The 20,568-nt window shown below is 47.2% G+C and overlaps 1 protein-coding gene across 2 annotated transcripts in view; it reads right to left on the bottom strand.

Moving 5' to 3' along the window:
* The window catches only part of SRFBP1 (serum response factor binding protein 1), a 227,921-nt gene that overhangs the window by 67,947 nt on the left and 139,406 nt on the right, over positions 1 to 20,568 (bottom strand). The window contains exon 4 of one of the 2 annotated variants that reach the window (XM_082275394.1): positions 14,228 to 14,299. The exons of the other annotated variant lie outside the window; for it this stretch is intronic. Coding sequence (XP_082131520.1) covers positions 14,228 to 14,299 — 72 coding nt within the window. The remainder of the gene's footprint in view (positions 1 to 14,227; positions 14,300 to 20,568) is intronic. 2 annotated transcript variants of the gene reach the window in all.

Here is a 20,568-nt window from a genome sequence, read left to right as displayed (position 1 = left end):
CAGCCCTGCATCTCCTGCACTATGCCCACAGCCCTGCATCTCCTGCACCATTCCCACAGCCCTGCATCTCCTGCACCATTCCCACAGTCCTGCACCATGCCCACAGCCCTGCATCTCCTGCACCATGCCCACAGTCCTGCACCATCCCCACAGCCCTGCATCTCCTGCACCATGCCCACAGCCCTGCATCTCCTGCACCATGCCCGTAGCCCTGCATCTCCTGCACCATGCCCGTAGCCCTGCACCATGCCCACAGCCCTGCATCTCAGGCACCATGCCCACAGTCCTGAATCTCCTGCACCATGCTCACAGCCCTGCACCATGGCCACAGCCTTGCATCTCCTGCATTATGCCCACAGCCCTTGTATCTCCTGCACCATGCCCACAGCCCTGCATCTCCTGCACCATGCCCCCAGCCCTGCATCTCCTGCACCATGCCCCCAGCCCTGCATCTCCTGCACCATGCCCACAGCCCTGCATCTCCTGCACCATGCCCACAGCCCTGCATCTCCTGCACCATGCCCACAGCCCTGCATCTCCTGCACCATGCCCACAGCCCTGCATCTCCAGCACCATGCCCACAGCTCTGCATCTCCTGCATTATGCCCACAGCCCCTGTATCTCCTGCACCATGGCCACAGCCTCTGCATCTCTTGCACCATGCCCACAGCCCTGCATCTCTTGCACCATGCCCACAGCCCTGCATCTACTGTACCATGCCCACAGCCCTGCATCTACTCATGGTGAAGGATGCGTACTATAGGGTAACATAGGCCTTGTAGGAGTACATCTCCCGAAGTTTTACAGAATTTGTACGGTTGCTCCAGATACACTGCTTTTATTGTAGTATTATAAAAGATAGAAGATAGTAAAGTGTTGATTAAAAAATCCAAACTTAAAATCATATACTACCTAAGCAAAGAATGATTTCTCCATAAGGAGAAAGAGGTCTATCACCTTAGGACGCTAGCAAAAAAACTGAGGACCCATGGAGTGGGGTAGGGTTATAGGAGAGGTACCCAGGGAATGTGTCCTCAAAAGCTTTGCCAGTGTCCGATCACCTGAAGGTACAAGCCTATAACCAAGGGTCAATGAATACTCCGCCTGTATCCTGCACGGTATGATTAGGATAGTCTTATCAGTTTTAGTCAGTCTTTAAATACTCATAGGAGACTGTTTTGCTTGAGGAGAGTCAAGTACTGCTAGGTAAAAACTAGTGTGCACTGCATCAATAAGTGTGTTCACAGTGAAAAGCATTTGGCGTGATGCCATAGCTGGTACATTATAAGTTTCAGGGGAGGTAAATCCTCTGCTAAAAAGTCAATGCCCGCAATACTTTTCTCCATATCTTTAAGTAAAGGATGTTCTACTTTTGGATCCCTGAACAGGGACAGGGGAAAACAGAACATGTAGTGTTTTTTGCCTCTGGAAACTGAAGGTTCTAGAAATGCAGAACATGTCTCAAACAAATCATACTGGCAGAGAAAACTGCGTTTGTCAGACAGGCTGCATGGTGCATGTCTAAGAAGGAGTCAGATGAGGGAAGCGGTGTCCAAGCTCCCTTGCATCTGTTTATCTCCGTTGCTAGTGAGTGATTCTCCCTCCTGATTGGCTGAGACACAGCAGCGGTGCCATTGGCTCCTGCTGCTGTCAAAGTCAGTTAGCCAAGCGGGAAGGATAGAGGGGGGGCGAGGCCAAATAGCAGCTCTTAGTCGGAATAGACAGACGCAGCTGCAGCTCGGCTTGGGTGCCCCCATAGCAAGCTGCTTGCTGTGGGGGCACTCAACAGGAGGGAGGGGCCAGGAGCAGCAAAGAGAGACCCAAAGAGAGAAGGATCCAGGCCGCCCTGTGCAAAAACCACTGCACAGAGGAAGTAAGTATAACATGTTTGTTGTTTAAAAAAAACAAAAAAAAAAAAACAAGACTTTACAATCACTTTAATTCTCTCTTGAATATTCACTTCTCTCTCTTCAAAACCTATGGCCTCCAGCAAAGTCTTTAGCATTTGACACTATGATAGGTCTGACGGGCGTGTCAGATGCCTGTTGCAGGGTGCTGTCATTTTATTTACTGGTCCATGCATCACTACAGGACACCATAGTGATGTAGAAGCTGGCAGGAGAAACTGCAGCGCACAGTGGGGGACCAGGAAGCCGACAAACAGTTGGGAATTCTGCCAGGGATCTTAGGGCTGGAAATGAAGAAATTGAGGTTAGGCTGCCCTGTTCAGAGGCAAGTAATAAGATACATTTCCTTGCTTCCTTTTGTAGACAACTATTTTTAGATTATAAAGGGGCACACATGCTTCAAAACTACAGTTGAACAGACATTAAAAGAAAGAATGTGGTGTGAATTATCAACTTCCAATGAATATGTTTCTCTGGGAATTCTGAAAGAGTGTACAGTACTAAAGCGAATAGCTCAGTACACACTTTCATCTCTACATGTGACGTTTAGAATAAGACAGATCAATCTGGGCTGAACAAGGAGACGGACAACACGATAATTAGATCCTGACTATATAATGGGGGAACACTGGGAGTCACTTTTGTAAATGATACGGAATTTTGAATGATTATATCTGGAAATTTGTGAGCATTGACAAAAATACAAAGTCACGCCAATACAAATGCCATGACTCCTAGGAACACAGCAGACAGGCTCACTAGCTCACTACAATTTATTTACAGACTAAAAGTTTACTAAAATGGGTATTTACATGTCTTCTGTATGTGTTGAACCACCTTTTTTTAAAGATAAATTACACACAGTTAAAAAATGAAATGAATGCAGTTTTGAATGCTTTCAAAAGTCCTTAAATATCAGGACTCTCTTGGAATCCTTTATACATATATGTCTAGATGGAAATATAAATACATACATATATATATATATATATATATATATATATATATATCTCAAGAGAGAGAGAGAGAGAGAGACACAGACAGACACTAAGCAGAATGAGTCCTTTCAAAGTACACTGCTTTAGCTGCTCAGGGTTCACTAGGACAGTAAGGTAAGCTGAAGTTAACTCCAATCAGAAGCTAAATGACCATAAATTACAGAGTCATTACATTGCCTACACAGGCCTTCTACGTGGCTATCTTTCAGCATGTCTCTTACAGCTTGTTGAGGCATGTAACAATGAACAAGTGCATTTAAGGTTATGTTGTGTTTTCTTCCCAGGAATGTAAAAATGGTTGGCATTTTAAACTATGCACTTCGACCTGAGATTCCGCTAAAAACGTTATGCCAGGCAAGCATTAAAATAGCCATAGTCACAATGTAAGATTAAAAGGAAAAGTCTGGACTTCTAGAAGAGCAGGATATTGTTTTAAAAATGTAATGTAACAAAGAACAGTAGGTTAACACTTATTTTCTATCCTTGCAATTGGAAAGAATCTTGTTCGTTCTTTTTCAAGAAGAATCTTGTTCCCTATGCAATGTTACCTATCTGACACCTTGAAAAATGTGGGGCTCCAGGCATCCCTTTACTACAAATTATATACAGTACAACAGAGAAATTGTTCAGTGCATTGTGGGAGCAGAGCTTTGAAATTAGCCATAGGTATCTTTTAGCACAACACATGAGGGTTCAGCAAGCTTAAACTAGTGGTTATACAGTATATTCTGCCTGGAAGCACAATGGTCAGTTAAAATCGCAACCATAACACTTGCTGCATGGAGTTTGAATGTTCTCCCTGTCCTTGGGTGGGTTTCCTCCCACATTCCAAAGACATGCTGGTAGGTTAATTTGCTCATTGTCTAAATTAGCTCCAGTATGTGTATGCATGAATGTGAATCAGGGACCTTAGATTGTAAGCTCTTTTGAAGGCAAGGGCCGATGTGAATGCACAATATACTGTATATATGTAGATCACTGAATAAATTGTTTGCGCTACATAAATACCCGTAGTAAAAAAAAAATACATTGCCCTGTGCAGTGCACCCTGGGAGGAGTAGGTCAAATGGCAACCCATACCTATAAGTGGTAGGTATTTCCTGTAGGCAGGCACAGCTAAAATGATTTTTTGCCTGGGTAGGTGCATTCTTTGCTCAGAACATATCACTTTGCCCTAAAGAGGTATCTGCTATCTTTTGGTCAATTAAATATACAATTTAAACTGTATACAATTTATACTGTTCAATAAGTGTCCACCTAGTTCTTGTATGGAACTACAAACTAATTTGTGTCTATGTTGTAGAGATAGAGAGTGGGATGATTTGAGTAGTGTATCAAAAGACATTAGGCAGGACTGATACTACATATGTCAGCAAAAAAGAAACTTAGGAGTGGAGTGCATTTCTGATAGATCAATACAATAGGTATATTTCTGTATTTGCAGGGTCTTTAAAGCGATATAACATGGGAAAATGTACATACTTTCTAGCGATATATAGCATAAGTTTTTGCTGTAATTCTTTTAAGCATAATGCAGAATATAGTATTTTTGACTTACCGTAAAATCCATTTCTCTGATATTCATTGACAGACACAGCTCCTGGTATTCATAACCATTGGGTTATACTGCCCCCTACAGGAGTAGGACACTAGGCAGAAAATAATTCTGGCTACACCCATGGGCAGTCTCAGGGGGTATACTCCCTTTCTCTGCTATAGCCACTCAGTTTTCTTACAAGCAGTGTCAGGAGAATATTAACTCCAAAGAGGAGTGGGTGCTGTGTCCGTCAATGAACATCAGAGAAATGGATGTTACGGTAAGTCAAAAAACGGAATTTTTGTAAAATCTTACTGTAAAATTCCTTTCTCTGAGTCCTCCGACAGTCGCCGCCTCCTCTAAGTAATCACTATCGGGTATTGACTTCCACTCCGCCAGAGTAGCTAGGCATAAGACTTTGTCAAAAGAACAAAAGCATTTAGCATAGACACAACCATGGGGGCTGTCCCACTGGTCAATACCCCCCTGCAGTGATCCCTCCCAACTCAGTTTGGTAGAATAGCAGTAGGTGTACAAGAAAAAACCCCAAAAGAGGGGCTGGGGCGGCGACTGTCGGAGGACTCAGAGAAAGGAATTTTACGGTAAGATTTTACAAAAATTACGTTTTCTCTTACGTCCTCCGACAGTCGCCGCCTCCTCTAAGTCATCACTATTGGGATGTCCCAAAGCAGTGTAAACATGAGGGGTGGGAGACGCAACCGTAGAAAAGGCAACGCAGTACCCACATCAGAGAAAGGAACCTTACACGCACAGTAAGAGAACCTTCTGGGCAATAGAAAAGGCTCAACAGGAGCAACAACCCAGGAAAACAAATATCCAGGGGATAAACACCCCAACAGCCAGGGACCCACAAAAAAACAAGGGTTCCCTATGGCACTGCCGCACTGAGAAGGTGTGCACCGACGACTAAGTCGCAGCCTTGCACACCTGGGCCACCGAGGCTCGATGCCAGTAGGCCCAGGACGTACTCAAAGATCTGGTAGAGTGCCCCCTAACAAGGAAGGGTGGATCCTTCTGTCTGATCCATTTGGTAATGGTCGCTGCCGACGCAGCCATGCCCTTCCGAGGTCCCTCAGGAAGGACAAAGAGGGAATACGATTTTCGAAAAGGATTCATTACACAACAGGTAAACCCTGATCGCCCGGACAACATCCAAGGAATGCAATGCAACCTCCTTAGGATGCTTCGGCTTCGCACAGAGCGAAGGCAAAACAATGTCCTCATTAAGGTGGAACTCAGAGACCACCTTAGGGAGAAAAGAGGAATGAGGTCGCAAGACCACCTTATCCTTGTGAATCACCAAGTAAGGAGAGCGGCAAGACAACGCCGCCAACTCCGACACCCTGCGAGCCGAAGTGATCGCCACTAAAAAAGCAACTTTCTTAGACAGAGAGGTAACGATATCTCCCGGTTGTTTTCAAAGGGAGAACGCTGTAACGCGGACAGAACTAAGTTCAAGTCCCATGGAGCTAAAGGCTCCCTCCGGGGAGGGGCCAAATGTTGCACACCTTGAATAAAGGTGCGAATCAAGGAATGAGACGCCACAGGGCGTTGGAAAAGAATAGCCAGTGCAGATACCTGGCCCTTTATCGTGGCCAGCGCCAAGCGCTGGTCCACACCAGTCTGGAGAAAAGCCAACACTCTCGACACTGAGTACGAGCGAGGGGAGAACCCCCTGGACTCACACCAGGCGAAATAAGCTTTCCAGGTACAGTAATAGATTTTACCAGAAGAGGATTTCCTAGTCTTGATTAGAGTAGGAATGACCTCTGAGGAGAAAACCCCTGTCTCTCAGGACCTGGGTCTCAACAGCCAGGCCGTTAAAGCCAGCGACTGTAAAGCAGGATGGAAGATCGGTCCCTGAGACAGTAGATCTTCCCGCATTGGCAGCCGCCAAGGAGGCGCCACTGCCAGGTGAACAACGTCGGCGTACCAGGACCGGCGGGGCCATTCCGGCGCTGCCAGAATCACCAAGTGCGGTTCCGAGGCTAACCTGCGAAGGAACCTGGACAACAACTGAATCGGAGGAAAGGCATACATCAGACGATACTGAAGCCAAGGGGCCACCAACCCATCCGAGGCGTCTGCCAGAGGATCGCGCGTTCTTGCCACGAACCTTTCCACCTTGTGGTTTAGCCGGGACGCGAACAGATCCATGTCCGGGGATCCCCACTTCAAACACAGCATTTGGAAGACCTCCAGGTGCAGGGACCATTCCCCCTGGTCCAGGGTCTGGCGGCTCAGATAGTCGGCCTGCCAATTCTCCACACCCGGAATGTGAACTGCTGAAATCGCCGGGACATGAGTCTCGGCCCAAGACAGAATGTCGGTCACCTCCCGGGCCGCTCGGGCACTCCTGGTGCCCCCTTGGTGGTTGATGTAAGCCACTGTGGTAGCATTGTCCGTCTGTACCCGAACAGGACGGCCCCGAAGTCGGTCCGACCACTGGAAGAGACAGAGTTTGATCGCTCTCAATTCCAAAACGTTGATCGGAAGGGAGGATTCCTCCTCCGACCAAGTGCCCTGGGCAGACAGGTTGCCCAGGACTCCACCCCAGCCCGACAGGCTGGCATCTGTGGTAATCACTGTCCACAGTAACGGATGGAAGGATTTGCCTTCTGACACTGCCAGGGACTGGAGCCACCACAGAAGATCCATTCTGGTCCGGCGACTCAAAGAGACACTCAGATCTCTGAGGTAGTCTGTCCCACCTGGCAAGGATTTCCGCTTGAAGAGACCTTGTGTGAAACTGAGCGAAGGGTATCGCCTCGAAGGCCGATACCATCAACCCTAGGGACCGCATGCCGGTCCTGAGTGACGAGGATGGTTTGTCCCTGAGGGACCTGATCTCGTCCTGTAAGGTCCGGAGCTTGTCCTCCGGCAAGAACACCTTTGCCTGAGCAGAGTCCAGGATCATTCACAGATAGGGAAGACGAACCTTAGGAGACAAGGACGACTTCTGTACGTTGATGGTCCATCCGAACTCCTGGAGCGTCTGTACCGTGGTGGACAGATCGCGCAGTAGGTTCTGGCTGACACTCGATCTTAAGAGAAGATCGTCCAGATACCCCAAGACCGCAATGCCATGTGCCCTTAGCAGGCCCAGAACAGGCGCCAGCACTTTGGTAAAGACCCTTGGAGCCGAAGCGAGACCGAAAGGTAACGGCACAAACTGATGGTGGTCCTCCGCGATAGCGAACCGAAGGTACCTCTGGTGACCCTCGAAAATGGGGATGTGTAGGTACGCATCCTTCAGGTCTATAGAGGCCAGGAATTCCCCTGGGCTCAGGGAGGCCACCATCGAGCGGAGAGATTCCATACGGAACTTCCGAACACGCACAAAGCGGTTCAGCGCTTTCAGGTCCAGAATAGGACGTACCTTGCCCTCCTTTCTGGGCAAAGTGAACAGATTGGAATAAAACCCCCGAAACCTGTCCCGATGAGGCACCGGGACAATCACCCCCTGAGCAAGGAGGTCCTGCACCTCTTGATGCAGGTCCTGCAGGCGCCCTGGGGTTAAATGAAGATTTGAGGGAAAAAATCTGTCCGCCGGCCGGGAAAGGAATTCGATCTTGTACCCTGATCGAATGATTTCCTGAACCCACCTGTCCGGAATTCGGAGCAGCCAAGGTTGGAGGAAACCGCGCAAACGTCCCCCCACCCTAGAAATGGGTGAGGGCGCCCCTTCAGGCAGAGGCGGATTGACCCGCTGCACCGGCATTGCCGGACTTCTGCTTGCCCGCCCAGGGCTTCTTCTGGCTACCTTGGCCCTTGAAGGGCTTGCCCTTGGTTTGATTCCTAAAGGCACGAAAGGACCCTTGATTGGGTCGAGAAGCGGAACCCCGCTTGCCACAAAAGGACTTGTTCTTCAGGTTCTGGGGCAGCATCGTGCTCTTGCCCCGTGACGCCTTTTACCAAGGTATCCAACGCCTCACCAAATAGGCGAGAACCTGCATAGGGAAAATCAGCAACTGTCTTCCGCGATGTCTGGTTGACGGTTAAGCACCGCGACACTAGACAGGCGTGCGGCCAGAGGGACCTCATTCAAGGCCGCATCGCACAAATACATGACTCCTTGGTGAATTTGATCCACCATAGCCAGCGTGGCAGGTGGGGCAGAATCAGACGCGAGGTTGCGTCTAAGCACTTTAGTCCAATCCGCCACCGCCTGAGCCACCAGGACAGAAATAGGTTTGAGCAAGGAACCCGCCACCGTGTAGGAAAGGCAGGCAAGAGACTCCAACCTCCTGTCCGTGGGATCCCGGAACACTGGGGTGTCCTCAGTGGGAATCAAGGTAGCCTTGTTTAAGACGGCCACAGTGTGATCCACCTGTGGAGGAACACACCAGCGTGTGTCCGTAGCCGGCGCAAAGGGATAAAGCAGTTTAAACCGACTAGGTACCGTGAATGGACGTTTTAAATTGCGCCACAGTTCATTCACAGTGTAATGAAATTCAGCGGGGCAGGGGAAAACCTGCGCCAACTTGTGGGTCCTATGTGTAAACGATGACACAATGCCCGGAGGAGTGGGCTCATCCTCCAAATGTAGTGTCTCTTTCACAGAAGAGATCAACTCATCCATAGTTGCGCGTTCTTCAGGCGACCCCAGGGAAGAATCATCAACCCCCTCCACCTCCGCCTCCCCCTCAGACCCCAGAGGGTCCAGGGATGAGCGAGACCCTGAAAAGGGCACGCCCGCCACAGCAGCCACATCACCATCTGAATCAGAGGAGAAAGATAATCTAGGCCTTTTCCTAGCAGCTCGTTCAGCCATCAGCACCTCCATTTTGGACACTAAAGACGCCACTACGGCGGCCAAATCAGGTATAACAGGGGGTACAGCAGGACTGGGGTCCCCCACCAGGGCTGGAGGGAATTTGCTGTCCTGAGATTCCATTGCCCAAGTTATAGTAAAAAAGTACAAGAAAAGGTACTGGCCCTTTAAGATCGCTGCGGAGTGCGCAGCCCACCGCTATATGCACAGTGAACAAAGACCCCCAAAAGGAGATAAAACTGAGCCAGGAAGGACAAAACAAGGAGCTATGGAAGAGACAGTCTGCAGAGCCCCCACAGAGTGTTACCACATTGATCTCTGCTTCAGAGAAAAAGGAAGTGAGGTCATCAAAGGGTGAACTTTAAGCTGCAAGACCCAGGGAAAATGGCTGCCCATAGAACTGAACGGAAGGCTTCGTCAAGATGGCCGCCGAACTTGTGCTCGGAACGATCGTTCTGCCACACACAAGATGGCGCCAAAACAGCATGCAGTGAAGCCCACAGTGAAGCCAGACATGCTTTGCCCATACTTAAAATGGCGGACCGCGCGGTTTTTACCCGCTGTGGCCGCCGCACACGCAGTCTGCACCCCCAAAACACTGCAGTGACACAGGGGAAGGGGCCCCCAAAACCACACAGCACCGCAGCGCATGTAAAAGGAGACCCCAGCAGGGATCGCATCAGGGAGCCCCACACAGGCACAGACATGAGGAACACTCAGCAACACAGGACTGCCACCCCAGACAGAGGCCCCACACAGAAGGAACTTACCTGTACCGGATGGCGTGGGGTGCCTCTATGAACGGAAAGCCGCTGTCCTCATCTGACAGGGAATGCCGTTAGCCAAGTACAGGACACTGCAGCACCGCAGATGTGTCCAGTGAGGTAGCCACCTCACAGGCTGCAGCATCCCTGCTGCGAGCAGGGATGGGTCGTTCATAATGCCAGGACAAACACATGGCTGAATGCTCGATGGCGGGCTGGGGGTCCCTCTGACCCTCTTCCCTGGAGAACCAGGGCGGTCAGTCCGATTCACAGCTCCGCAAGAATCCATCCTTATTCGAAGATCCGACTAAAACTAAAGCTGACAAAATTAACAGCTAGTAAATCAAAGAAAAAACTGACATTTTCAAAGAAAATCAAAGAAAAAAGATTAGAAAGGCTGAGACTGTAGCCCCAGGGAAGCCTAACTACTCCTGACGCTAGGCAGTACAAACTAAGTTGGGAGGGATCACTGCAGGGGGGTATTGACCAGTGGGACAGCCCCCATGGGTGTGTCTATGCTAAATGCTTTTGTTCTTTTGACTAAGTCTTATGCCTAGCTACTCCTGCGGAGTGGAAGTCAATACCCAATAGTGATGACTTAGAGGAGGCGGCGACTGTCGGAGGACGTAAGAGAAATACCATTTTCTCTTTCGTTCATTAACGGACACAGCTCCTGGTATTCATAACCATTGGGACGTCCCAAAGCAGTGTTAAACATAAAGGGGGGGGAACAACAAAAAAATTCCCTAGGCTAAACATTAGCCAACCAGGCAACATGGAGCTCAATCAAACAACTGGAGCCCACCTGAAAAAAAACAATACACCCTCGAGATCAGGTCCTCTTAAACAGCAGCCTGCAAAACCTTGCGGCCAAAGGAATCATCTGCAGATGCCCACACATCCACCTTATAAAACATAGTTAAAGTGTGCACCGAGGACCAGATAGCCACCTTACAAACCTGCGTCACTGGCGCATGATGACGGAAGGCCCAGGAAACACTAAGCACGCTAAATAAGTGCGCCTGGACAGGGAAAGGAGGAACCTGATCCCTGATGGAATAGGCCTGAACCACCGTCTCTGTGAGCCATCTAAAAATGGTTGCAGAGGAAGGAGATAACCCTTACAAATCCGTCTGACTTTCTGACGGACTTCGTAGCTGCCAGGTACACCCTAATTGCCTGGACCACATTCAAGGCATGCAAGGCAATTTCCTTCGGATGTTTAGGCCTGGGACACAGGGAAGGCAACACAATGTCTTCATCCAAATGAAAATCAGAGACAACCGTTAGAAGGAACGACGGACAGGGGCGAAAAACCACCTTATCCCTGTGAATCACCAGATAAGGTGAACGACAGGATAACGCCACCAGTTCCAACACCCTGCACGCAGAGGTGATAGCCACCAAAAAGGCCAGCGTAAGCAGGGGTATCTCCTGTAAATTTTTTAAGGGAGGCCTAAAGCTGAAAGCACCAAATTGAGATCCCAAGGCGGCAACGGAGCCCGCAATAGAGTGACCAAATATCGGACACCCTGAAGAAAGGTGGCCAAAGGTCATTGAAAGACGACTGCAAAGGAGACACCAGGCACTTGATGCTACTCGAGGCCCATTTCTGTTCAACCCTCCTTTAAAGGAAGGTTAAGATCCGAACCACCGCAATATACATCTTCCTAAAAGTAGATTTCCTAGCTTTCAACAGTGTAGGAATCAACGATTCAGATAAATTCCTATCCTTCAGCACCTGGCATTCAACAGTCTAAGCCAGCGACTGTAAAGCAGGATGGAAGATCAGTTCTTGGGACAGCAGATCCTCCCTGACAGCAAGCCTCCAAGGAATGTTGGCGAGCAGCCACACCAGATCGGTGTACCAAGCCTGACGAGGCCAGTCCAGAGCCACTAAGATGACCTGAATCCCTTCTGCCTCTAAGTCTTGGCAGAAGCATGAAAGGAGGGAAGGCATAAATCAGCCGATACTGACCCCACAGGGCCACCAGCATGTCTGTGGCGTCCACCAGAGGATCCCTTGACCGAGCCACAAACCTCTTCACCTCTCATTTGAGCTGAGACGCCAACCAATCCACCTCAGGGGTTCCCCACCGGAGAAACAGCTGATGAAACCCCTCTGGATGAAAGGACCACTCCCCTTGGTCCAACGCATGCCGTCTGAGATAATCCGCCTGTCAATTTTCCAGTTGAAGTAAAATGATCCAGGAGTCAGCACCAGGGGATGAGGTGGGGCTCCCAGCATCAAATTCCCCACCCACAGGGCTCCACTGTCATGGCCAGTAGGGCTGAACGATATTCGATGTAGCATCGAATATCGTGCTGCGGGCGTGGGCGATAGTCACATCGCCGGATCATGCGATATTGGGGACTCACAGTGAAGGTAGAAGAATACAGCCCGACATCCGTCCTGCAGCTCTCCTGACTGAACGGTGAGCAGCGCGACGTGAGCAGCAGCACAGGGAACCAATCACGCGTGCCTGCACACCTGATTGGTTTGCTGTGCCGCTACTCACGACGTGATTGGTTCGCTGTGCTGTGGGGCGGAAGTGTATTGTGGGGACTGGGAGTGTGCTTCCGGTGCGAAGGAGCCGCCTGGTGGAGAGGACTACAACTCCCAGCGTTACCCCCACTTCCCGCGTTTCCGTCTGCCCCCAGCCAGAGAGATTCCCCCTCCCTCCGGGAGAACCGACTTCACAGCTCGATCATGAGGGACAAACAGAAGAGGCGGAGGGAGCGCATGTGGGCCGAGGCTGCCAAGAAGGTACCAAATACGGAGGGGAGGCGACTGTACCATGTACACCAGGAAGAGGCGGGTATAAATATCGCAATATATATCGTTGAGGAAAAAATATCGCAATGTGATTTTTATTCCCAATATCGTGCAGCCCTAATGGCCAGTGCTATTTTCAATGGCAAACTACAGCTAAATGGCCACCAGACTACACAAACATGGCTGCTGTGTATAGAAATACACAGGCTACAAAAAATGGCTGCCCGTCACAAGGCATACAGGGACCCAGGAGGGAGAACAGGCCTCAACGAAAGATCCTGGAAGGATGGGGGGCCCCTGACAGGAGCCCCCACCAGGTACATCCCCCCTCCCCGCACAATCATTCGTGCGGTCGCCGGCAGTGTACCCCTCCTCCGCCTCCATTGCTAGTATGTGCCCTGCCCCCACCCTAGGAACAGTGGCCAGACCACCCAAACAGCTCCATCGTATGTGGAGGAGAGGGGGGGGGGCAGGTGAGGTACTCAGCAAGGGGGGTGCCTGACGGAAAGAGGGGAACCCGGGGCTCCGACTGACCCGAAAAAGATGCCCATGTCCACCCCAAAACCCTGCATGGGGAAAGGGGGGACAGCTACTCACCATACCAGTGGCTATAGCAGAGAGAAGGAGTATACCCCCTAGGACTGCCCATAGGTGTAGCCAGAATTCTTTTCTGCCTAGTGTCCTACTCCTGTAGGGGGTGGTATAACCCAATGGTTATGAATACCGGGAGCTGCGTCATCAATCAACGAAAGAGAAATAAGGGTTTAGGATTTAGGTTATTATTGTGATCACTGACACCAAAATTGGGTGTTATTATTATGGTCACTGACACCAATGATGAAGTTTATTATTGTTTTTAATGACACCAATGCTGGGGGTTATTATTATGGTCACTGACACCAATGCTGGGGGATATTATTTTGAACACTTACACCAATGCTGTTTTTTTTTTTTTTTTTATTCATGTGACAACACCGATGGAATTGCACTTTGCTACAATGTAAAGTAGTGAGTGTACAGCTTGTATAACAGTGTAAATTTGCTGTCCCCTCAAAAATAACTCAACACACAGCCATTAATGTCTACACACTGTATATAAATAATATGAACATGAATGTTTTGTCTGCAATTCTTCCAATCAAGTACATTGAATAGCAGGATGGTATTTCTGGGTTCACTTTTGCAAATGTCTTTGTTGCCTGCTTTCTCATTTGAAAGATGTTATGATGCTCAATGTCCTTTGAGCTTATTTAAAGCTGAAAGATGACACAGGAAGCTGCAAAGATTTCACCTATCTGTTATACATTGTAGCAGAGGTGTACACACAAAACATTGGGTGAAATAAATTATGAATTCATGGTAAAACAGCACACATATGTATTTCAAGTATGTATTTCAGTATTTGTTTGGAGCTTTACTTTAAATATAGTCATAAAAAATATGTAATTACCTTTTTGCATACTTTTTCAAAGTTAATTTCCTTCTGTAGAGCAGTTTTTGTGACATCATCGGGTCTTAGTTTCTGTTGGAAGAAAATGTAAAAAAGTATATAATAATACTTTCTTTTTCTAAGGTGTACCTATTAAATAAGTTGGAAATTATATTTTCTAAAGAGTACTGGATAAAAGCACGTTCAACAACATTTTGCCAATATTAACCATTAAACAAGATTTTAGGAAACTAGAACATTTTTACTTGCTACGGCTCCATGTAGTAACACAGGGATGACCACCTCTTCTAGTTTGTACATGGATATTGTTTATAAAGTTAGAATAGAGGTACGTTTATGGATGTGCTTCACTTCGATAGATAGCCTGAATGGATAACAATGGGTCCATGGAAGAAGAAAGGTGAGAAAGGCTCTCTACCAATTTTTCACAATCCCTGGGGATTCAGAAGAACCAGGGTGCTAAACTTCTTTTGCAGAAAGTGAAGCCAGGGGCAACCTTGTTCACCATTTCAGTTTGTTATACACTAGTATAACCGTTTTAGTTTATACACTAGTATAACAGTTTTAGTAAATTAGCCCCATTACATGGTAGAGCACAACGCACCACATGTCATACACTGTTCTGTTTTAAACTGTTGCCGACCACCCACCGCAAATTTACTGCGGCAAGGTGGCTCAGCTGCGGGAAACAATGTAACTGTACGTCGGTCACAAGCGGGGCTAGGGGGCGTGCGCCGCCGTCCCCTCAATGTTCTGATTCGGTTTAGAACCGAGCAGTCATCAGGTCCAGGCCAATGATTTTTGGCCTGGGCCTGGTGATCGGTTCTGACCAATTGCAGAACATTCTGTGCCGATGTAATGTAAACACAGGCACAGAAACTGATGCAATCTTCTCTCCTGGAGCCCTTTTCAGTTACAGCGTGAGAAGAGAGAACATCTACTGTGAGTACACAAGCACTACACTGACATCAGTACACAGGCACACATTTAACCATCTGACCACCCCCCGTTAACCCTTTCACTCCCTGTCAAAGTTTAGATAATTTACTGATAACTGTCTTAAGGGCCATATACACTAAGTTTTTCTGAAGACTTTTTCCTTCAGATGTACCTTTTCTATGTAGTGCAAGGGCCTGCCAGATTGCATACAAATTGAAAGTGTTTAGATTTGACCTCATATTATATGGTTTTGGTAAGTCTAAAGGAAAAGGTCTTCAGAAAATCTTATAGTGTGTATGGCCCATTAGTGTCACTTGTGACTTCAGTTAGTACATCCTGGTCATAGTCAAACCAGAACTGCAGTAACACCTGGTGACGTGGAGAGTCCCATAAGTGCAGTTCAAGTTGGTGCGGTGGCTAGCACAAGTAGTGTCCCGCAGCCACCAAGAATTTGAAGACAGGTTCGTAGAGCTCATAGTGTCCTTCCTGATGCACCTGCAAATCCTGATTGGGAGCCCGTCACTTCTGCAGCGCCCGTACTTCCCCCCATTCACTGGCCAACCCAAAATTCAGGTAAAAACAGCCGATTTTACTCCCCTTGGTTTTTATGAGCTGTTTTTCACGGAAGATCTGTACAGATCTGTGGACCAAAGCAATTCATATGCCTATCAATTCATCGCTGCAAATCCAAATTTGACCCTTACCAGAAAATTTTCATGTAAACGTATCACTGTTTCTGAAGTAAAACCTTTCTGGGCCTATCCCTCCTCATGGGTATTACTAAAAAGAGTGAGTTGCGGTAATATTGGTCCCCTTTGTTTGCAATTTTACCTTCTATAGCAGCTGCTGTATATAATTTATATTTTATATATAATTTATATTAGTTAGTTTTATTGCGGTAACGCAATTAGCTACAAAGCGCTGGGTGAGTGGGGGTTTTAATAGCATATGCTGTTTATTTTTCCTCATTCCTTTTTTATATATTGGTAATATTGGTCCACTGACCCAATTTTGTCATATGCCCATGTTCTCTGCTGCCACGGCCAAGACTAGATATGAGCAAATCTTGCGGTTCATGTACTTCAGTGACAATGAACTCTGTCGTCCTCGGGGTGACCCTGGATATGACCGATTTCACAGGATTCAGCCCCTCGTAAATCACTTCAACCGGAAGCCTTGTATACCCTGCAACAAGCTGTCTGATTCGATTTTCTGGCCGCCTTGCTTTTAAACAGTTTCTCCCCAGCAAGCATGCCAGATATGGGGTCAAGATGTATAAGCTCTGTGACAGGGCAACAGGCTATACATGTAGTTTTCAGATTTATGAGGAAAGAAGATAAGCAATATGGAGCCCCCCAACTGCCCAGACTACATGGGGATCAGTGGCAAGCTTGTTTGGGAATTGGTGTCACCCTTATTCAGAAAGGGGTACCATTTATAAGTGGACAATTATTACACAAGTGTGCCACTTTTTAGTCACCTTTTTGATTTTGGAATTGGTGCATGTGGCACCATACAACCTTATCACTGAGGCTTCCCCCAACAGCTTGTAGATTACCGACTTAGACAGAGGGAAGGAGCCTGCTTGAAGTGTAATGAATTGCTTGCAGTGAAGTGGAGGGACACACAGAATGTTTTAGTTCTGTTCTCCATTCACGCAGATTCGACAGTCCAAATTGCAACGGTGACTGGTGTTGTTGGGAAGCCCCTCTGTGTCCACGAGTACAACCTTAACATGGGAGAGGTGGACTTCAATGACCAGACGATGGGGCCATACTTAATTGCCCATAAGGCCAGACGCTGGTAAAAAAATTGTCTGTATACTTTCTCCAAATGACTCTGCTGAATGCTTATGTGCTATATAAAGCGCCAGGAAGAAGTGGATCCTTTCCTAATTTCCAGGAAGAGATCATCACAGCCCTTCTGTATCCAGAAGGTGCTGTGGCCCAATCCAGATGCAGTGAGCCGTCTGCATGTAAGGCATTTTCCGGATGTCCTCCCTGGTACCCCTACCCAAAGAGCATCCCAAAGAAGATGTTGTGTCTGTAGAAAACACAGATATAGGCATGACACCCGCTATCTTTGTCCCTCCAGTCCTAGCCAACCTGGTCTCTGCATTGGGGACTGTTTCCGTCGCTACCACATACTAGTAGAGTGTTAGTATATGGTACAGCACGGCACAGTCTAGGGCCCACATTTTGACACGGGGCCTCGAAAGATATTCAATGGCTTTTGCATTTTGAGAGACCCTAGCCTGGAGCAGTTTTTTTACAGTTACAAAAAAGTGTAAAAAAAGTTACAAAAATTTTTTTTAAAAAAATTTTAAAATAAAAACAGCCCAAAATAGTCGTTTTATTGAGTTAATTTTCTGTTCTTGCTCTACTTTTCTACTTTTACTGTGCTTTATAATATACTGTTACACTGTAATGTTTTGTTACTGTTTTTTTATTGTTAGCCATAGTTTTCTTTGCAGATACCACCATTCTATCGTACTGTATGATATAATAACTTAATGTTTTATTGTGGCTGTGTTTTTTATTGTTAACCATAGATTTCTTTGCAGATACCACCATTCTACTGTTTTACTGCACTGTATACTATTATATTGTAATGTTTTATTGTTAACCATTGTTTGCTTTTCAGGTATGCCCATCAGCTGCAGCACTGATTTGTTTATTCTGACAGCAACAGCGTTTGCTCTCAGCATATACGTAAATCAATGATTGCAGCGCTGCAGGAGGCGATTTCACCAACACAGTTAAAAAAAAAAAGAGCATATATGGCAAAGCATAGGGCATGGGCTGGACACAGAGGGCCGATCACCCCTATGCTTCTCCATATATTTTTTAACACTTTTCTTGGCAAAGATTTCTTTATCCACATCGACCGATGCGAATGGAGGAATCTGTTATGTTAATTTTTTTGGGCTAAACGCAAAAAAAAGAACATTGCATATATGCCAATCATTAGGAGTGGGTGGATGCTGGGAGGTCTAATGGTGGGCATACCACACACTTTCTGGTATCGTTTTTTACAGCCAGCGGTCGGCTTTCATGTAAAAGCATTTTTAGCAAATAGCGGCTAGACTACTTTTACAAGCAGTGGGAGGTGACTCCCCTCACTCCCGCCCCACTGGGTAACCTGAGACTGCAGATGGTGGTTCTCTCAGCTGACCAAAGAGATGATTGGAGACCAGAACGGGTCCAATCATCTCTATGGCCTAAGATACTGGAAGCTACGAGCATTTAATGACTTCGGTTTTGCCATATATAAACAGCGCCATTGGGAAATTGGAGGAGACTCTTATCACACCAATCTTGGTGTGAGTCAGATGCTTTAAGGGCAGAGGAGAGATCTAGAGTCTAATAGACCCAAAACAAAAGAGTACATGTCACTACTTATTACTATTATAGGGAATATTTAAATTCCCTGTGATAACAACATTTATAAAAAAAAATATAAAAATTAAAGGGAAAGTGTCAAAATAAAATAAAAAGTAGTGGTGCACCGAAATTTCGGCCACCGAAATTTTCGGCCGAAAATGGGCTTATTCCATTTCGGCCGAAATAGGGTTAAAAATGCCGATAGTAAAGATGGCCGCCGCGAGCGCAGCGCAAGTTTCAAAAGACCCGCCTCTGGCCGTCCTTTCCTTTCTAAAGATCCGCCTCTGGCCGTCCTTTCCTTTCTAAAGATCCGCCTCTGGCCGTCCTTTCCTTTCTAAAGACCCGCCTCTGGCCGTCCTTTCCTTTCTAAAGACCCGCCTCTGGCCGTCCTTTCCTTTCAAAAGACCCGCCTCTGGCCGCCGGCAGCCCGCCTCCCGGTGATGTCACTACTACTAAGCTCTATGCATGAATGAACTAACAGACCCGGCGGGCGGGTGAGCGGCCGCTAATAGCTGTAACTAAGTAAGCTCTTCACCTTGTTATCAGGCGGGTATCTCCGCTGACATGGAAGTGAAGAGCTTACTTAATTATAGCTATTAGCGGCCGCTCGCCCGCCCGCCGGGTCTGTTAGTTCATTCATGCATGCATAGATCGTAGTAATAGTGACATCACCGGGAGGCGGGCTGCCGGCGGCCAGAGGCGGGTCTTTTGAAACGAAAGGACGGACACCGGAGGAGCTGCAAGTAAGGACTCGGAGATGGAATCATTGGGATGGGGAGGGACATTTTAAGTAAGTACATGCTGTTTTATTGAATCATTTTACCAAAAAAATATTATACTACGGACAGTTCATATAACGGAGGAAATTGAGGAGGAAACCCAGGATCATTGCAGATGGAATACATTTATTTTAAAGACCCAAAAGCCAGATAAAGCATTTGGAGGTCCCCTAGACATGAGCAGATATACACAGATCAACATACAAAGCTATGCAATGCTATACTGTTACCTTACAGCAGTAAGGTGAGTGGCCTGTGAGCACTTAGTTGTTATTACATTGAAGATTTAGGCAGGGGGGGGGGGGCGCTGAGCCAGGGGGGGAGGGAAGCTGAGGCGAGGTTACCAATGGTATTAGTATTATGCAGCATGAGGGGGTTAATGTATTGCCACTGCTGGTCACTGATGCATTAGTGACCGATCAGTGACAGTTAATTAACCCCTTTGTGCTGCATTAGTTCACCAGTATCAGTGCAACCAGTGTTAATTAACACTGATACTGGTTGCACTAATGCAGCACAAAGGGGTTAATTAACTTCCACTGATCGGTCACTAATGCACCAGTGACCAGCAGTGGCAATACCTTAACCCCTCATGCTGAATACAAATACCATTTGGGGAAAAAAAGTCATTTTCGGTTTCGGTTTCGGTTTTCGGCCAAGGGCATCCTGCATTTTCGGTTTCGGTTTCGGCCCAGAATTTTCATTTCGGTGCATCCCTAATAAAAAGGCAAAATAAATAATAATAAAAAAAATAAAAAAATTCAAGCACCCCTGTCCCCCCTGCAAGCATCGGTCTGGGGTCTTATGTAAACAGCAATTGCAGCATGCATGTGAGGTATTGTCACAAACATCAGATCAAGGGCAGTAATTCTTGCAGTAGACCTCCTTTGTAAATCTAAAGTGGTAACCTATAAGGGCTTTTAAAAATGTATGTAGTTTGTTGCCGGTGCAGGGGCATGCAGAATTTTAAAGGCAAGAAATGGAACAAGTGGCGCAAGCTGTTAGCACTACATAAAAATGGTAGTCCAAATAATAGCACATCAAGGCTATGATAAAGTCTTAGGGTCCTTTCACACGGCCGCTGTGAAAGGTCCGCTGCGGGACTTTTTTTTTTTTCCCACGGAGCGGATGACATTTGTGTCATCCGCTCCGTGTGCCCGCATATCATCCTATCCGTTTGCGGATGATATGCGGACATAATGTAAGTATATGGCACTGCGGATGTCAGCGGATGACACCG

This window comes from Pelophylax lessonae (assembly GCF_965119305.1).
Source record: "Pelophylax lessonae genome assembly, chromosome: 1".
NCBI lineage: Eukaryota > Metazoa > Chordata > Amphibia > Anura > Ranidae > Pelophylax > Pelophylax lessonae.
The sequence above is the reverse complement of the archived record's forward strand: the minus strand, read 5'-3'. Positions and strand labels throughout refer to the sequence as shown.